Source organism: Apodemus sylvaticus, chromosome 22 (genome assembly GCF_947179515.1).
Source record: "Apodemus sylvaticus chromosome 22, mApoSyl1.1, whole genome shotgun sequence".
In the NCBI taxonomy this organism is placed as follows: Eukaryota; Metazoa; Chordata; class Mammalia; order Rodentia; family Muridae; genus Apodemus; species Apodemus sylvaticus.
The window spans coordinates 18,459,673-18,476,762 of NC_067493.1; the positions used below are offsets into that span (position 1 = coordinate 18,459,673).

The 17,090-nt window shown below is 46.8% G+C and overlaps 2 protein-coding genes across 3 annotated transcripts in view; one reads left to right on the forward strand and one right to left on the reverse strand.

Moving 5' to 3' along the window:
• Nucleotides 1-17,090, reverse strand: part of Insr (insulin receptor) — a 900,533-nt gene that overhangs the window by 280,920 nt on the left and 602,523 nt on the right. The gene's annotated exons all lie outside the window — the stretch shown is intronic.
• Usp12 (ubiquitin specific peptidase 12) overlaps nucleotides 1-17,090 on the forward strand; it is a 79,205-nt gene that overhangs the window by 52,988 nt on the left and 9,127 nt on the right. For both annotated transcript variants that reach the window (XM_052168344.1, XM_052168345.1), the window contains exons 3-6: nucleotides 4,001-4,214; nucleotides 12,622-12,851; nucleotides 15,712-15,788; nucleotides 15,904-15,987. In XM_052168344.1, the coding sequence (XP_052024304.1) occupies nucleotides 4,001-4,214; nucleotides 12,622-12,851; nucleotides 15,712-15,788; nucleotides 15,904-15,987 (605 nt within the window). The remainder of the gene's footprint in view (nucleotides 1-4,000; nucleotides 4,215-12,621; nucleotides 12,852-15,711; nucleotides 15,789-15,903; nucleotides 15,988-17,090) is intronic.

Below are 17,090 nucleotides of genomic sequence, written 5' to 3' on the forward strand. Positions count from 1 at the left end.
AGCATTGTTAATGATCACCTGGTTAATCTACTTTTAGTTACAGGTTGGTTTTGTTTTGTTTTGAATCTGTTTTAAAATTTTTATTAGCTAAATTCTTTGAATTTCGGTCATGCAGTTGTGTGAGTCCATCTATGGTTTTGGCTGGCGAGGCACTCGCAGGGTCACCAAGCTTCTACATGTCTGTGGTTCAGGAAGGAAACGCACTGAGCAGGGCGGAGAGTGGAGTGCCATCTCCACTGCTGTGTGTGCCTCCCAGACCACTCTTCTAGTACAGACCCAACAACTCCAGTGTGAGGCTCCTGCAGACCCTGTTAGCAAAGTTATGATTGCTGGCGCTGGAGAGAAGGCTCGGGTTAAGAGCAGTGGCTGTCCTTGCGGAGGACCTGCGTTCTGGTCCCAGCTCTTACATGGCGGCTCCTGACCACTCCAGGCTCGGGAGATTATATACCTTCCTTTGGCCTCCCTGGGCATTGCATGGAAGTGGTTCATAGACACATGTGCTGGCAGAGTTACCTGTACACATAAAGTAAAAATAAAATTCCAAAATTTTTTAAAAATTATGTTGCCTTCTTAGACTCTTATGGATTGTTTAAGCTGAGTTGTTTGAAATAAGACCTGGTATGGAGAAGAGAGAATGAAGTCATTTTCTTTGCCTCTGGGTTGTGGGCTTGTTTAGGTGAAGGTGTCCTAGCTCTGTTTTCTTGCAAATCCATTTCATTCTTGTCCTGCATGTCTCCACCTGGTAGACATAGCCTGTGTTCCAGAGATGCCAGAGATTTCCTAGTCAAAGAAAGCTGGTCTATGGATTCAAGCTAGATTGTCAAGGTGTCCTGTCTCCCACAGGTGTGATGAGATGGGTGTGATCAGCTACGAGACAGGATGTGGAGAGGAGTTGGCTCCCATAGGAGGCAGGGGTAGTAGAGTGGCGTGGGAGGGGGCCGAGAGGGGATGTGTGGGTGAAAAGGCTTCTAGATTTCTTCACAGCCTTTGGACCACTTGGGCGAATGGAGAGGTTAGGATCTCCAGGGCTTACTGGTTGAAGAAGGTATTTTCTTAGTGGCCAGGGAGATGGCTGAACAGGTAAAAATGCTAGCTTGCCAAACACATGCATGTCCACATATATGAATATGAATTTTTAAAAGTACCTTAGGAACTGGAGAAAGTCTGGCTCTTGGTAGGCCATTTCAGTTGGCCCTCAGTCACTTTTAACCCCAAGCCAGGCTGCCTGACTCCTGACTCTCTCTTCTAAGTTTTTAAAGCCAGGAATGATGGCACACACCTTTAGTCCCAGCTCCTGGAAGGCAGAGGCCAGAGGATCTCTGAGTTCAAGGCCAGCCCAGTCTACATAGTGTGTTCCAGGACAACCATGGCTACACAAAGAGAAACCCTGTATTGAAAAACAAAAGAGGTGTGTGTGTGTGTGTTTGGTATCTCAGTTTGGGTTTTACTGCTGTGAACAGACTCCATGACCAAGGCAACTCTTGTAAAGGTAGACGTTTAATTGGGGCTGAGTTTAGTCCATTATCATCATGACAGGAACCACAGTAGCACCCGTGGTGCTGGAGGAGCTGACAGCTACATCTGCCAGGAGCAGACTGTCCTCCAGCAGCTAGGAGGAGGGTCTCAAAGCCCACCTCCACGGTGACATGCTTCCTCCAACAAGGTCACACGTGCCCTAAGGCCACACCTCCTAACACTGCCACTCCCTAGGCCAAGCATATTCAAGCCACCATGGAATTTATTAATTATTGTGAGGATTTAATATAAACTGTTGAGAAAGAATCCTTTCTCTCCTTAACGATTCCCTTAATAGACCTGATTAAGGAAAGCTACCCAGTAGCAGGGCTCAGGGCTGGGTGTGCTACTTCAGAAGATGGACTGGCTGTGTTGACATAGTGGGGGCCTACACTGGAAAGTTTATGTCAGCTTGACGCAGGCTAAAATCATCTGAGAGAAGGGAGTCTCAATTAAGGATTTGCCTGAAGAGCAGACTGTACGTAAGCCTGGAAGGCATGTTCATAATTCGTAGTCCATGGGGAAGGGCCCAGCCCGTGGTGGGTAGGGCCGTCAATCCCTGGACTGGTGGTCCTGGGTTCTTTAAGAAAGCAGGCTGAGCAAGCCATGAGGAGCAAGCCAGTAGACAGCACCCCTGTGTGGCCTCTGCATCAGCCCCTGCCTCTGAGATCCTGTCCTGACTTCCTTCAGTGATGGACTGCAATATGGAAGTATAAGCCAAACAAACCCATTCCTCTCCAAGTTGCTTTCTGTCGTGGTGTTTCCTCACAGCAGTAAACCCTGACTAAGACAGAGCCTGGCATGTAGTCTTCTACACACAAGCACACATTGCAGATGCCGCCAGGTTCTCAGCCTGTGCCACTTGCTTGTATTTTTTACAGACGATGAGTCCTTGTTGTCTTACACATTTCTGATGTAACTGTGAGGTGATATGTTTTTCTCTTATTTCTGTGGAAGTTAAATATCTGTTACATATCTTTTGATAAGGATATCCAAAGGCTGGTTATTGTCCAAATCATGGATGTGTCTCTTTGACAGAACCAGAATGTGCTGTTAGATTTATATGGTTGTGGTATGGATTCTACTTTGCAGATGAAATGATGCTGGCTAATTAATAATGCATCTTATTATATGTATTCCACAGGGGCACTTTCTCTGGAGCTAGCGAGTAGTATCAGTGAGCCGTAGCCTAGACTTGAGTGGCTGTCCCGGGACTTCTTTATTTCAGTGTCTTTCTGAAGCCAGTGCTTGGCTCTCCCAATCAGGCATTAAGATGGGAAGTTACACATTCTCGCGGCCTTTGTATCTTTAAAAATCAAATTTCTTTAAAAAAAAAATTGTAGCTGTTCTGAGGGCTTCGTCTCCTGGAGAAGAACATGCAGATGGGAGGTTTGCTGTTGCCGCGCTTCATGCTTTCTTTTTTTTTTTAATTTTTTTTTATTTGGCTTTTTCAAGACAGGGTTTCTCTGTGTAGCCCTGGCTGTCCTGGAATTCACTTTGTAGACCAGGCTAGCCTCGAACTCAGAAATCCTCCTGCCTCTGCCTCCCAGAGTGCTGGGATTACAGGCGTGTGCCCGGCTCGCTTCGCACTTTCTTAACCCTGGAGCCATGGGCTATGCCTGCTTCTGCCTGCTGCTGTTACTCTACACAGGTTCCTTCTGTATTCGCTTTTAACTTGACACGTGATGGTTCCATGTCCTCGTGCTTTTGAAGGGAAGAAGTTGGAGTCAGCGCTGCCCCGGGACCTGCAGGGGGTGATGCTATTGCCAGCACTGCCTGTCGCCTTCTCTGATCCTCCAAGGCTGTCTCTTCCATGACGAACGTCCCAGCCAGCCTTGTTTTTAGTTTTTTGTTTTCTGTTTGTGCTTGGTATATAGTGCCTGTGAGGCATTGATAGAAAATGTTTACTTTGGTATAGTTCTTGGAAGAGTTTGTGTTGAGGGTTTTTTTTTGTTTGTTTTTGTTGTTATTTATTTGTTTGTTTTTGAGACAGGGTTTCTCTGTGTAGCCCTGGCTATCTTGGAACTCACTTTGTAGACCAGGCTGGCCTTAAACTCAGAGACCTGCCTGCCTCTGCCTCCTGAGTGCTGGAATTAAAGGGGACCACACCTGGCCTGTGAGTCGTATTTTAAAACCACGACATAAAACACTTATGATCTGGGCTGGAGAGATGGCTCAGCGGTTAAAAGCACTGACTGCTCTTCTGAAGGTCCTGAGTTCAAATTCCAGCAACCACATGGAGGCTCACAACCATCTGTAATGAGATCTGATGCCCTCTTCTGTTGTGTCTGAAGACAGCTACAGTGTACTTACATATGATAAATAAACAAATTAAAAAACAAAACAAAACAAAACACTTCTGATCTGACCAGAGTTAAGAATAGTGGGCTGTGGAAGGAAGAGCAGTCCTCTGCTTCCCCGGCTTGCGTGTCGCTCGGCACAGCTCTTTCTCTGTCTTTAATCGTGCCACTCTTTCCTCTCGCAGTTTGGGAATACCTGCTACTGCAACTCGGTTCTTCAAGCACTTTATTTTTGTCGTCCATTTCGGGAAAAAGTTCTAGCATACAAGAGCCAGCCCAGAAAAAAGGAGAACCTTCTCACCTGCCTGGCGGACCTCTTCCACAGCATAGCCACCCAGAAGAAGAAGGTTGGCGTGATCCCGCCCAAGAAGTTCATCACCAGGTTGCGGAAAGAAAACGGTAATTCTTCTCCTTCCTCTGTACTGTGGCCCATGTCCTGGGAAGGTAAATAGAGCACGCTGTAACGCAGGCTGGTTTTTTTTCTTTGAACATCATCTCATATTGCATGAGCTGCGTAGGAACAGGGGAGAAAGTTTATTCTGACTTTCACCTCTAGAGGGGAGTGTATTTTGTTTTGTCTGGGAAAACATAGCTGCCCATTAGAGAGACCTGTTTTAACCGGACACAGGATGCACATAGAAAGAACAGGAAGTGGAGTCAAGGTGTAAAAGTTCACACCTTCCCAGTGACTATTACGTGTAGGAAGTCTCGACTTCTGAAAGGCTCCATAACCTGCCCCAGAGCATTAATACTGGACCCAAGTATCCAAACACACGAGCCACAGCTCCACAGTTTGTGTGAGTGTGATCTGTATTGGGAGTGTGTTACTCAGCTTACATCCTACGTGCCAGTGAGTGCCGAGCCCCTGCTGTCTTCTGCCCACTTGGCATTTCTATCTGGAGTGGTTGGTTGTGCACGGGCCTGGAACTCCAGCGCTCAGGAGCCTGAGACATGGAGGTAACCAGTCTGTGGCCAGCCTGGGCTACGTGAGGTGCTGTACCCTGGCATCTACCTGTAAGACAAAGCAAAATAGAACGAAAACCATTTACATGGACTTCGAGGCCTTGGTTGTACATTGCTTTTGTATGTTAATTCACTTCTCTTAAAAATCTTAAGATAGAGAGTCCATTATTCATTCCCCTTACTTTGCCCACAGAACAAAAGTTTCATCAGCTAAGCCACTGAGAAGTCCCATCATTTTTCTTTCCTACTTTTTTTGTTGTTTTGTTTTGCATTTTTATTTTTGTTTTTGTTTTGTTTTGTTCATGACAGGATTTCTCTATATAACACTGGCTCTCCTGGAACTCATTCTGTGGACCAGGCTGGCCTCAAACTCACAGAGATCTGCCTAATCTTGCCTCCTGAGTGCCAGGATTAAAAGTTGTATGCTGCTGGGCAGTGGTGGTGCACGCCTTTAATCTCAGCACTTGGGGGGCAGAGGCAGGCAGATTTCTGAGTTCCAGGACAGCCTGGTCTACATCGTGAGTTCCAGGACAGCCAGAGCTACACAGAGAAACCTTGTCTCACCCTCCCCTCCCCCCCAAAAAAGGTGTACGCCATTGTCCCTGCCGCCTAGCCCCGTCTCCTTCTAATTTGAGGTTCTCCTCATTTAATTCCTACAAGACTTTAAATTAGACATTACTTCCATGAGGTGTGCATCGTTTCGCTTAAGGTTGCATAGTTCCTGAGAGGTGACAGAGCTGGCTTTGGCGTCCTTCACTCATAAGCCAGCTCGGTCTAGTAAGACAGTGCTGCTGCCTCAGAAGCATGAATGAGAGAGCGTTGGGTAACCTGTGGGGTCCAGTCTTCTGGTCAGGGTAGATATTTCAATCAATGTAGAAAGGATGTTGAATTGTTGAGTTTGATCTACCTATCAAGGAAGATATCACAGCTGTGACTGAGGAGGTCTTTGTTGGGTATGCTAATGTGTGATGGTGAAGTGTAAGGTAGTCAGTCACTCAGTTGCTCATTGAGTGAATTGGAATAAGTCTAGTAAGAGCTATCCTAACTCTAGACTGACTGGTGCGCTTAGAAGCTATTATTGGAGCACATGGGCATTCTGAAGAGGTATGAGAGGTGTTTGTCTTCCTCATATACGGGACATTTGAGTCTTTTCTTGCAGATCACATTTCCCTCTTGTGAGAGGTATTTACTTGTTTAGATTCCAGACCTGCAGTTTTTCTATTTTTAAGAACCTCAAGCCCAGGAGGTAGTAGCATGCCTCCAAGGCCAGGCGGATTTCTGAGTTCGAGGCCAGCCTGGTCTACAAAGCAAGTTCTAGGACAGCCAGGGCTACACAGAGAAGTCCCATCTTGAAAACCAAAAGAGAGGGAAAAAAGAAACTCCGACTGAGCCTTCAGAGTGTGGTTTAACTAATGTAGTGCAGTCCTGTCCTCTTGTCTGTGTGATGCTTACCTCTGCAGGGGTATCTATCTGCTGGGAAGCTGCACTGTGCCTCTGTGTTTATACAGAGCATGTGGTAGTTTTCAGGTGTGGAGCAGGCCTTTGATTGATTACCTGTGCTTCTTAAATGCACTGTGACTTGTTTTTATTAAAGGTTGATTGATTCATGCTGGGCACAGGTCAAGCTGAGTACACACACACACACACACACACACACACACACACACACACACGGTGGGGTTTGGGGGAAGTGCACAAGTGAGCAAGTGATGAGTGGCCCAAGCCCTGAAGTTAGTGCTGGAACATCCTATTCAATTACGTGCTTGAAGACTTTTCCTGTTTGCCAAAACCTGAGACATTTTTGTAGAGGATTTTTAAAGTTTTTTGTATTTAGGAAGAGTAAATGGATAAAGCATCAGCCTACTTAATCCCTGCTTCAATGAGATGCATGCCAGAATAAATATTTATGCTGAGCGTGTCTTCTCATGGTTTCTATCCTTTTTTCTCAACTTCAGGAATCAGCTTGCTAGAAAAGAATTCTCATTTCTTGGTATTGCTGGCATCTGTAAATATATTTTGGAATACATTAATATTTACCCCAGAGTTTTGGATTTCTTCTAGAGAATTGTGTGGTGTACATGGATGAAAGTGGGTTACTATCTTACCTGTCGCATATTTTCCTTCTGAGGCTTTATTTTAAGTCTCTGGAAAACATATCAGTCATGTCACCATTGTTGGCGCCCACTGGTGGACTGCCTGCCTGCCTTAACCTCCTGGGTTCTGGGTTCGGGGCGGCATGTATTGTCGGTACAGAGTCACCCTGGTTTTGCTTAGGCTGCTTCTATTTGTTAATTGTTTCGGTACCTGGAGAAGGAACAGACTTGGCTTCTATTCATTCAGTAAGTCTATTTTCTTAGGGGCGCACCTATGCTTGTGCAGACACAGGTAGCGTGACTCCTCCAGTTCCATAGTGACACTGTCTTTGATGACTAGATAATTGCTTGAATTGATTATTACATACTGATTTCCTGTTGTGCACTAGCTCTGTGGAGGCCTGGGAATCTAGAAATAAGCCCCCGGAGTCTGACCCTCCACAGGAGCCAACAACTCTGTATGCGGTGTGGCCTTTCTAGGAAGGGGAAGCAAGCAGAGCAGGCCTGGGAGTGGGAGCGGTGGGTGTTGACTGTCTTGATCCAGGGAGCCGAGAGGCTCGACGTGTTGAAGCCACCTGTAGCCGAGGGTAAGTGCGTTGTGGTGTGCACTGGAGGGTGGGTGGCCAGCAGAAAGCTCACAGATGGCAGCCGCGTGGTGCCGCGAAGGCCATTAGGTGCAGACTGGAGCCCAGAGCTTGGGAAGCTGGCGTGGGCTGTATTTTCATTAGGACAGGGTCCCTGTGGATGGGTATTGGATGGCAAGAACAGCATTGGAGAGGTAGGTGGGGCCGCTGCCAAGGCCACTGTAGTCCTCGGGGAAGACGTGAGCCCGTCTAGCAAATGCCCTTTTACTGTGGAGGAGATGAGGAGGTCAGTGAGGTAACTGTCAGTGCTCACTGTAGCTGAACAGTTCACTGGTGCTAAGGTGGGCTTGAGGCCTTAGTAGTGTCTTTGAGCTCTGGCTGATTTCATAAACCTTAGCATGTATACTGTATATGTGTGCATGTATGTATATAACAGTTTTCAAGTTGTTATGAGCCACATTTTCTTTATACATATCATCATAGCTGTTTGAGCACCTGTCTTTTGTTCATTGTTCATTCATTCATTCATTCATTCATTCGTTCATCCATTGATTCATTCATAAAACCTTAAACTCATCCTGGATTCCTCCTGCCACCTGTGCTGTGCTGGCAGTGTAGCTGTGCTGGCTGAGGGTCTTAGTTCTAAAGGAATCTGAATGCAAAGAGAGGTTTCTCAGGTGCTGTGGAGTGATGACAAAATCACGTGTCTATGAAAACATAAATCTGTGTATTTAAGCCTTGATGTGCTTCAAATGAGCAGATGCCAGTTGTTTGAAAATGACATGTATTAGAAACATTTGAACACATTTCTCATATTTCCTTTGTCCAGTTCTGTTTCACCTAAGAACAGCACAGTGCTTTCTTAGGCAAGCTCTAGCTATTTCTGTACTAGGAAGAAGACACGGCCATTGTAAGCAGGAATCTAATTCTTCCTACTGTGTGTTAATGTTACCGCTGTGTTGGACTACTGGAGCTTCTTCTCATGCACTGTTTAATACTGACATTGTCTCTCCTACTAGACTGTCAGTTCCTGGTGGAGGGAACTCATTTGTTTTTCCTCACCATTGTATTCCCAGTACATAATCTAGTTCCTGGCTCATAGTAGGTGCTTACTAAATACTTGTTGAATGAATGAGTGAACTTGTTTAACTTACCAAAGCAATTTTGAAGTCCATCTTTCCCAGTATAATACTTAGTAGAGTGGAAGAGCACCCGTAAGAAAGCCCGTGTCTACAGTGAGACACACAGTGCAGCCCACAGCTCCGCCCTCTGCCGTGTGTGTGGTGGTTGCATAGTCCTGTGGGCTCTTTAGACCACGAGTAGCCATCTTCCAGGGATTGCAAGATGCTGGTATACTGAGCATAATATTTACTGAAAACACACGAGGCTGCTGCCCTACCTCATGTATCATTTCTAAAAGTTCAAGATGGGGCATTCTAATGGATCTGAAGTCACTGCGATGTGGACTGCTCCTTTCTCCTCCCCAAGAAGATTTTCATTAAAAACTCATTTGCATTTTTGGGCAATAAACATAGCAGTTATTTTGAAAGAACGTGCATATCCATGAAAGTGGCTTTTAAGGGAAGGTAACAGTGTTACAGATGGTGGCAGTGGTCCAGCCTGTGCTGCCCACTGCGCTGAGGTAATCATCAAAGCTGGTAACTAGGTTCCCAGCTATTCTTGGCAAGCGTTCCTGCCTCCCTTCACGACCTCACCCTGGCTTTTCCTCCCGCGCATCTCCTCTGAAGCCTACCACCCTAGCCTTGAACTCTAACTCAGGCTGGTATCGAACTCACCATGTCTCGGCCTCCAGTGTCAAGGTTACGGGTAAGAGGCATCACCCAGGCCATTTCTGATCTTCTAATGTCTTTTTATCATTCTTCTGATAAAACTTGAGAGCAAGTAAAAAGCTGTCTCTTATTTTCCTTTGCTGTTTTTGTGTTTTAAAGAAAAAGAAGTTCCATTCAAGGAAGTGGCCTTGACACTGAGATATTAAGGTTGCCGTGGGTGTTGGAGTGGTCCATGAGTCAGGCCATCCGGGAGTTGGGAGAACTTGGCAGATAGTCAGTGAAAGGGTGGTGGCTCTTGGTATGGCTAGATCGTTATGCTTTTCCTGTGGCGGCCTCTGATACTCAAGCAAGCATGAAGTGAGTTAGAAGTGGCAGCTGCAGGCTGGGAAGTGACAGAGGTGAGGGAGACACAGCTCCTAGAAGCAGCAGGGAGGCTGGCCAGACAGTGGAGGGAGCCCCAGCCAGCATTCGGAAGGCAGTGTCTCAGGAGAGGGAGGGCTTGCCACCTGAGAGCAGAGGTTCAAGGTCACTGGCTCCCACATCTCACCTTCGCCTTAGAGCTTGCCGTGTTGGAGCTATGGGGCTTGTGTGGTATGTATGACTTGAGGTGGAGCCTGCTGAGGGTGGGTCTGTAGAGTGGCGGGCAGCATCCACTCTCTGCAGGGGTGGGGTAGGCTGCAGTGCTCTCGCTGCAGGGGTGGGGCAGGCTGCAGTGCTCTCGCTGGGCAGGAATGGGAAGTGGGCCACAGTGTTTTGGATCAACTGTCCCTGATGGGCAAATCCCAGCATGCAAGTATAGAGAGCTAAGATCAAGTTGATGTTAATTAAGTCCATTTGGGCTAGGGCATGTGGCAGCCTTGGGACTCTTAGACATGTCATAGGGGCGTTCAGGGGCTGGAATCCCCTGAGGTGCAGGGCTGCTCTACCTGCATTATTACTGCAGTGGGTTGAGATTGAAACCCAGTGCAACATGGTTGAGTGTGTGGAAGCAATTGCAGTACAGGAGGTAGAAAGGCTCAGATCTGCAAGCCAAACTTGTTATTCTCATATTAGAATACAGGGAGACTTTGTGGGCCAAGTAAGGGGAACCACCTTACACTGGGTAGGTTGTGGTGGAAATGGGGCGGGCTGAGGCACAGGAATGGCTCCCACCTAGAATCGCAGCACTTGGGAGGCTGAAGCTTGAGGATTGCTAGGAGATGCAGACCAGCCTGAGTTCTGGAATGAAACCGTGTCTAAGAAAGGAAGGAAAAATTGAAAGGACTTAAGAAGCAGCCAGGTGTGACAGGCATGCACACGCAGGTGGAGGGCGGGCGGGGTGGGGAGGGTTGCACCCACCGTATTATTCAGTATATAATCGATGCGCCGTGTGGTCTGAGAGAATCTACAGAGAAACTAGAAGCTCCGAAGGAACAACTGGATCTTAGCAGAGCTTTCTGTATGCACTTAATCATGTCCAAATAGAAAGTGCGGGTCGGGTTTGATGGAGCCATTGCGTGCTCTGTTTCCTTCCTCCTGAGTGTTTTGGAAATGTAGCCATGCTCGGTCACGAAGCTGTTTCCTCATATGGCTCCATAGCGGAGCCATATTGACTTCAGATTCATTAGTATTTAGGATATTTGCAGACATCTGTCGTTATAAGTGGGTGGTAGTGCCCAGGCTGTCGTTGTGCAGTCAGACTCACCTGGCTGCGCTCTTGAGAGCTAGACCGCATTTAGTTCGAGTCTCCATGCAAACGGCCCTTCAGCACGTGCTGCCGTTCCACTATTGCCTGGGCTCCGTGCTGGAGAACGGCCCTTTCCACTCATGCCAACTAAGGCAAAGTGACGGCCAAAATCATGGCTTCCCCATTTTAATTTTTGTCTCCCAGTTAAGGATTGCTAAGTGTCTAAATTTTTAGTCTGTGTCACCTGTACATCTCCTTCCCCAGTTTTCTGGTTGTTTTCTTCTACCTTTGCAAAGAAGGTTTAGGAGTTGGTCTTACGTTTGTTTTAGAACACATGGGTTACTGGTGTGTAGTTGGCACTCCTTTTGTTCCTGCCGTAGCACCATCATCAACGGGAGCCATGGGAGCCAGTGCAGCAGCGGGGGTGAGGGTGAGGGTGAGGGTGAGGGGTGGGGGCGTGGGGGGGCAGTGCAGTGGCCTTTGAGCTCACAATTCTGTGTTCTCAGTGCTCAGAACCTTTGATACAGCTGCACGAGGTAGGACCCTGGTGTTGACTGTGAGCACAGGCTCAGGTGAATGACACTGCCTGCGGCATTTAGCCTTGGTCCAATAGTCACACTCTACACTGGAATGTTGTAAAGGCCCTGGCTTTGGAAATGACATAATGCACGGAGCTGACTTTAATGTGTTCATCTATAGCTCACATAAATAAATAAATAAATAAATAAATAAATAAATAAATAAGCAAGCATTCGATAGTTTCTGTCTTAGACAGTCCCTAAAAGCATTTAGACATGTTTTTCTAAAGATATGTGTGTGTTCGTGTGTGTGTGTGTGTGTGTGTGTGTGTGTGTGTGTGTGTGTGTAGTGAGGTGCTAGGAGTAGATCTATGGTCTCATGATGCTAGGCAAGTGCTCCACCATTGATGTATATTCCCAGCCCCGTGTTTGCTTTAAAAGAGACAATTGTAGTTTCCCTTACTATGCACCAAGGGTGTGAAAACAGTTTACTAGTACAGCTCTTCAGTTAGCGGACTCTCAGCTAGTAGGCCTGCTTTGTATATTGCCAGGACTAGGGGAGGTGTGTTTTATTTTATTTTATTGGCTCCATTTTTCCTGGCAGGGAGACTTTACTTTTCCAGGCCTTGTAAAATGAAGTCCCCAGGTGATATATAAAGCAAGGCCTGAGGCTGTTGAGTACAGAGCTCACAGGCACTTAGGGGAACCAAGGGGTAGCCAGGGTTTGTGTCTGTCATATCTGTCCATGGCTGCTGGGAAGGAATGTTCTTGGAGCTCAGAATCGGAGTAGACTGTAGTGATCGTGTGGCCTGACTGCATGGCAGTCAGCTGTAGGAGGCTTGAAAAGCCTCACTCCTCTCCTGCTAAATCAGTCTCTGGAGCCATGGCCTGGTCATTTCTTTCCTATACCAGCTCTGAGTTTGCTCGGCCTCCTTACGAGGAAGTGGTGTGGGCTCCTGTGGCTCCTGCCGACGTTTGTGGAAGGACCAGGTGATGGAGGCTATGGGTCCATCAGCGCTGCACTTTCAAAGCCTTCCTTTACCTCAAGTTCATTTCCCTCCGATTCAGTCAGAAGTTTTAGATGTGGAGGTTGTCCGTTTTCTTGTATATTGTCTATAATTAACATGTGCTTCTAGTTCTGATAAAATACCAGATTTTATACCAGATACTCATTTTCCTATTTTATTTTTAGAGCTGTTTGACAACTACATGCAACAAGATGCCCATGAATTCTTAAATTACCTACTCAATACAATTGCTGATATTCTACAAGAAGAAAGAAAACAGGAGAAGCAAAATGGCCGATTGCGGAACGGAGACGTGGACAGCGAGGATAACAACAGCACACCAGACCCAACGTGGGTCCACGAGATTTTTCAGGGAACATTAACTAATGAAACCAGGTGTCTTACTTGTGAAACTGTAAGTCCATCAGCACAGCTGTGAGTCTGAAGGCCCTGCCTGTGCTTTTGTGTCACCCTGTCAGGTGCTGTGTGCCTGTCATGAGGACGCCAGGGTGCTCCCTGCAGGCTGCATCGTGGTGCCGTTACAGCTTAAGAGGCTTTAGAACCACCTAAGACTAGAGGACACATGAGGGTCACGGAAGCATAGCTCCGAGTCTTCACCTCAGGGACACATAACAAGCAAGTGTGCTTCCTCCGTGCTGAGTCTGAATATCATCAAAGGACATGCTCAGCACAGGGGTGCGGGGTGCTACCATGTAACACAGTGCCCTTCTCTTGTGAATATTTGCTGAGATAAAGGAATGTAAAATGAAATCAAAAGCAAAACCGTAAGTGGAGCGAGCATGGAACTGAGGTCGGTAAAGCATTGTGTGTGCTCCTCTGGTGTGACGGGCAGCACAGTGGGCTCACTGATGTTGTCATCTCAGTGCCCATGATAGATGGCTGCCGTGTTGCTAGGTGATGGGACTTCGTAGGCCCATAATAATCCTACAAGTCACTGTCCTCGGTGTGGGCTGTTAATGACGGCAGTGTGGCACATGACTGGTGGGGTCTTAGGGTTTCCCCGCTGAGAACAGATGCCATAGCCAAACATAGATTTGGTGCTGGCTCACAGGTTCAGAGGTCCAGCCCATTATCAAATCAAGGTGGGAACATGGCAGCATCAGGCATGGTGCAGGCAGAGCTGAGAGTTCTGCATCTTCATCTGAAGGATGCTAGTGGAAGACTGATTCCCAAGCAGCTTAGAGCCCACGCCCACAGTGACACACTTACTCCAACAGGTAATAGTGCCACTTGCTGGGCCGAGTATGTAGAAACCCTCACAGCTGGGTATTAGTTTATTTCCCCCTTCTACAGTTGCACATGTGTTTGTTGTTGGACTAGAACAGTACCGTGTGCCCTCAAGGACAGGAGTGCCCTTCCCGTGGACACTGGGTCAAGACAAAACTTCAGATTGGCTGCCGAGAGTTAGACAACCTTGCACTAGGAGATAAAAATATGGCCTTCCTATGTGATTCTTAGTGGTGGGTCTCATCAGGTCGAGGAAGAGCACATTCTACAGCAGTCTGTGAAGATGCTTTTGGCTAGAGAAAGGCTGGCTGTGGTGTGGGCCTTTTTCATTGCCTGAATCAGCAGTCAGTGGTGCAGGGCAGTGTTTGGTTGCTAGTTATTACAGCAGTGTTTCTATTGGAATATTAGGTATGGTCAGGGAATTGGACATTTTTTAATGTTTACTTTGATCTGTTACAAGACATCAGTATATGTGTATACATTTATGTATGTGGTACACACACACACATTTTAGTCTTCAATAAAATGAAATAGTTAACATGTTAAGAAATGCAGTAATAGGTGAGACTTATATGTAGATTGAGGCCTCTGGGAGACTTGTGGAATGCTCTGCCAGGCCTTTGAAGTCATGTTTGTACTGGATGGGAAGACAGAAGAAATCTTTTTGAAAGAGAAAGCAATATTAGCCGTTCTGTTCAAATGTTTGGCTATTTATTAATGTAACTTGTATGGGATACTATTTTTCTACCAATAAGTTCTGTGGCCTGCAATATACATTGCAGAGAATCTCCTTAAGATCTAAGCCATCTTTGTGCTGATTCACATAAGTGCTCATGTTGCTGCGTTTATTGAAATAAGGTAGGGGTGAAATCTAGGTGTTCTCCGGAGTGTGTAAATACACATTGTTTCTTTATTTGATAACACACAAATCTAAGAACCAGCTCTGCCAGAGAGGGTAGTAAAAGATTGTTATATCTTTCTTTCTTTCTTTCTTTCTTTCTTTCTTTCTTTCTTTCTTTCTTTCTTTCTTTCTTTCTTTCTTTCTTTCTTTCTTTCTTTCTTTCTTTCTTTCTTTCTTTCTTCCTTCCTTCCTTCCTTCCTTCCTTCCTTCCTTCCCTCCCTCCCTCCCTCCCTCCCTCCCTCCCTCCCTCCCTCCCTCCCTCCCTCCCTCCCTCCTTCCTTTATTTCTTTATTTCTTTATTTCTTTATTTCTTTCTGGTTTTTTGGAGACAGGGTTTCTCTGTGTAGCCCTGGCTGTCCTGGAACTTACTCTGTAGACCAGGCTGGCCTCGAACTTAGAAATCCACCTGTCTCTGCTTCTCAGAGTCTGGGATTACAGGCGTGCGCCACCATAGTAAAAGATTATTAAGCTGGAAGTCTTACCTTTAAGATACCCAGCAGGGAACAAAGCTTGACCCATGATGTCCAGACCATTAAAGTAAAGGCCAGGACGGGTTCCATCCTGAGTTAAGTGTGCAGTGGCTGCAGTGAAGGGTTTCAGAAGGGAGCCAGCCAGCGCGCTCTCTCTTTCTGTCTTCCTCTGTTCGCCCAGGGTTGATCTCAGTCCCACGCCTTGCCTTTTTCCATTCTCCCCTTCAGTGTGGACGTTCCCAGTTTCACTGTATGTGGCTCTCACTCTGCATCAGGAGCATATTCATTATCACAAGCCGAGTGAGGCCCGCCCAGATCTCCAACCTAGATGGATCCTCCCTCAAGTCTGGGTCCTGAGGATCTAGTCCATAGCAACTGGGCAGTGTTCAAAAGTGCAGCGCTGCTTTACCAGAGGGAGCCTGTGCTTCTGAGAACCATGTGTGTGACACCACACACGGCATGTCCTCACTCTGGGGAGCAGTCCTCTCATTCTCAGCCAGTGAGATGGTCAGGTGTTCAATGTCTTTTCATACTGGAGATGTAAGAGGCTGACAGTTGCTCGGTACTTTTTTGGTATTTCAGACCAAGTAGTTGTCTTTTGAGTATAGGACATTTAACCTGGCAGCCTGGCCATTGAAATAACTCCTGTCTTACAGGTAAGCAGCAAAGATGAAGATTTTTTAGACCTTTCTGTTGACGTGGAACAAAACACATCAATTACTCACTGCTTAAGGTTTGTGTAGAATTATTCCCTTTGCAGTTTAATATTTACTTCTGGTTTAGAATATTTTTAAGCAAATTAACAATTCTCAGGTATACCTAACAAGCTCATTTTGTATTTTTCACAGAGGGTTCAGTAACACAGAAACCCTGTGCAGTGAATATAAATACTACTGTGAAGAGTGCCGGAGCAAGCAGGAAGCACACAAACGGTATGTCGGTGCCTCCAGACTCATATCAGACTGTGGTGTGAGTGTGTGGGGATGCCGGGTTAGGCGATCATACTGTGGTTGTGTGAGTGTGTGGGGATGCCGAGTTAGGCCATCAGACTGTGGTTGTGTGAGTGTGTGGGGATGCTGATGTATATTCAGGGGCGCCTCACAGAGAGATCGGAGGCCCATGGTCAGGACTTGGTTCTTCCACCATCTAGGGATTGAACTCAGGTCTTAAGGTGTGTGGAGAACTATTTTGCCAGCCTGTTTCAAAATTATTTTAATTATTCTTTGGCCATGGATGTTAGAGGTAGGCTTTTCTATCTGAAATGATCTGTAGAACTGTACACTGAGCGCTGCTTCTTGACTCTGTATGTATGTGTGCGCGTGCGCGCAGTGTTAGCATATGTGAATCCTGCAGAGGCAGAGGAGGACAAGGACATTGGGTTTTCCTCTCAGTTGCTCTCTGCCTTACTTTCCCTCTGACAGGGTCTAGCACTGAACCTGTGCTCACTCACTGTTTTGTGGCTAGGTGTAGCTACTGAGCTCCAGTGATCCTCCTGTCTCCGTGCTTATGTTCCACCACCTTTGGGGTGTCCCATCATGCAGCCCTGGCTGTCTTAGAACTCTCTTTGTAAACCAGGCTGGTCTTAGATTCTGAGAGCTGCCTGCCTCTGCTTCTAAGTGCTGGGATAAAAGGCACACCCCACTGTACCTGGCTCAGGGTTTTGTTTTGTTTTTAACTGCATGGGCACTGGGATCCAAATGCAGATTCTCGTGCTTGCATAGCAAGCATTCTCACCCACTGAGCCGTCTCCAGTTCTACATTTAGGTTGTGAGCTTAGCTGTTAACGGCTGTGCCATCTGTCCAGCCCCAGGCCCACATTCTCACTGTTAGTGTTAGCAGTTAAGGCTCCGTGGGGATTGCTGGATGAACGGTACCCAGGCTGGAAGCAAGCCCTGCATCCATGGTTCATGTCTTCAGGTGTTGGACTTAGATGTCTTAGAAAGGAGTCTGGCAGATATGCATCTTGTTAAGTGGCATGTAATTGTAGTGTGTCCTCGGTGTTTGAGTGTCCCTGTGCTTGCTGACTTTCTAGGAC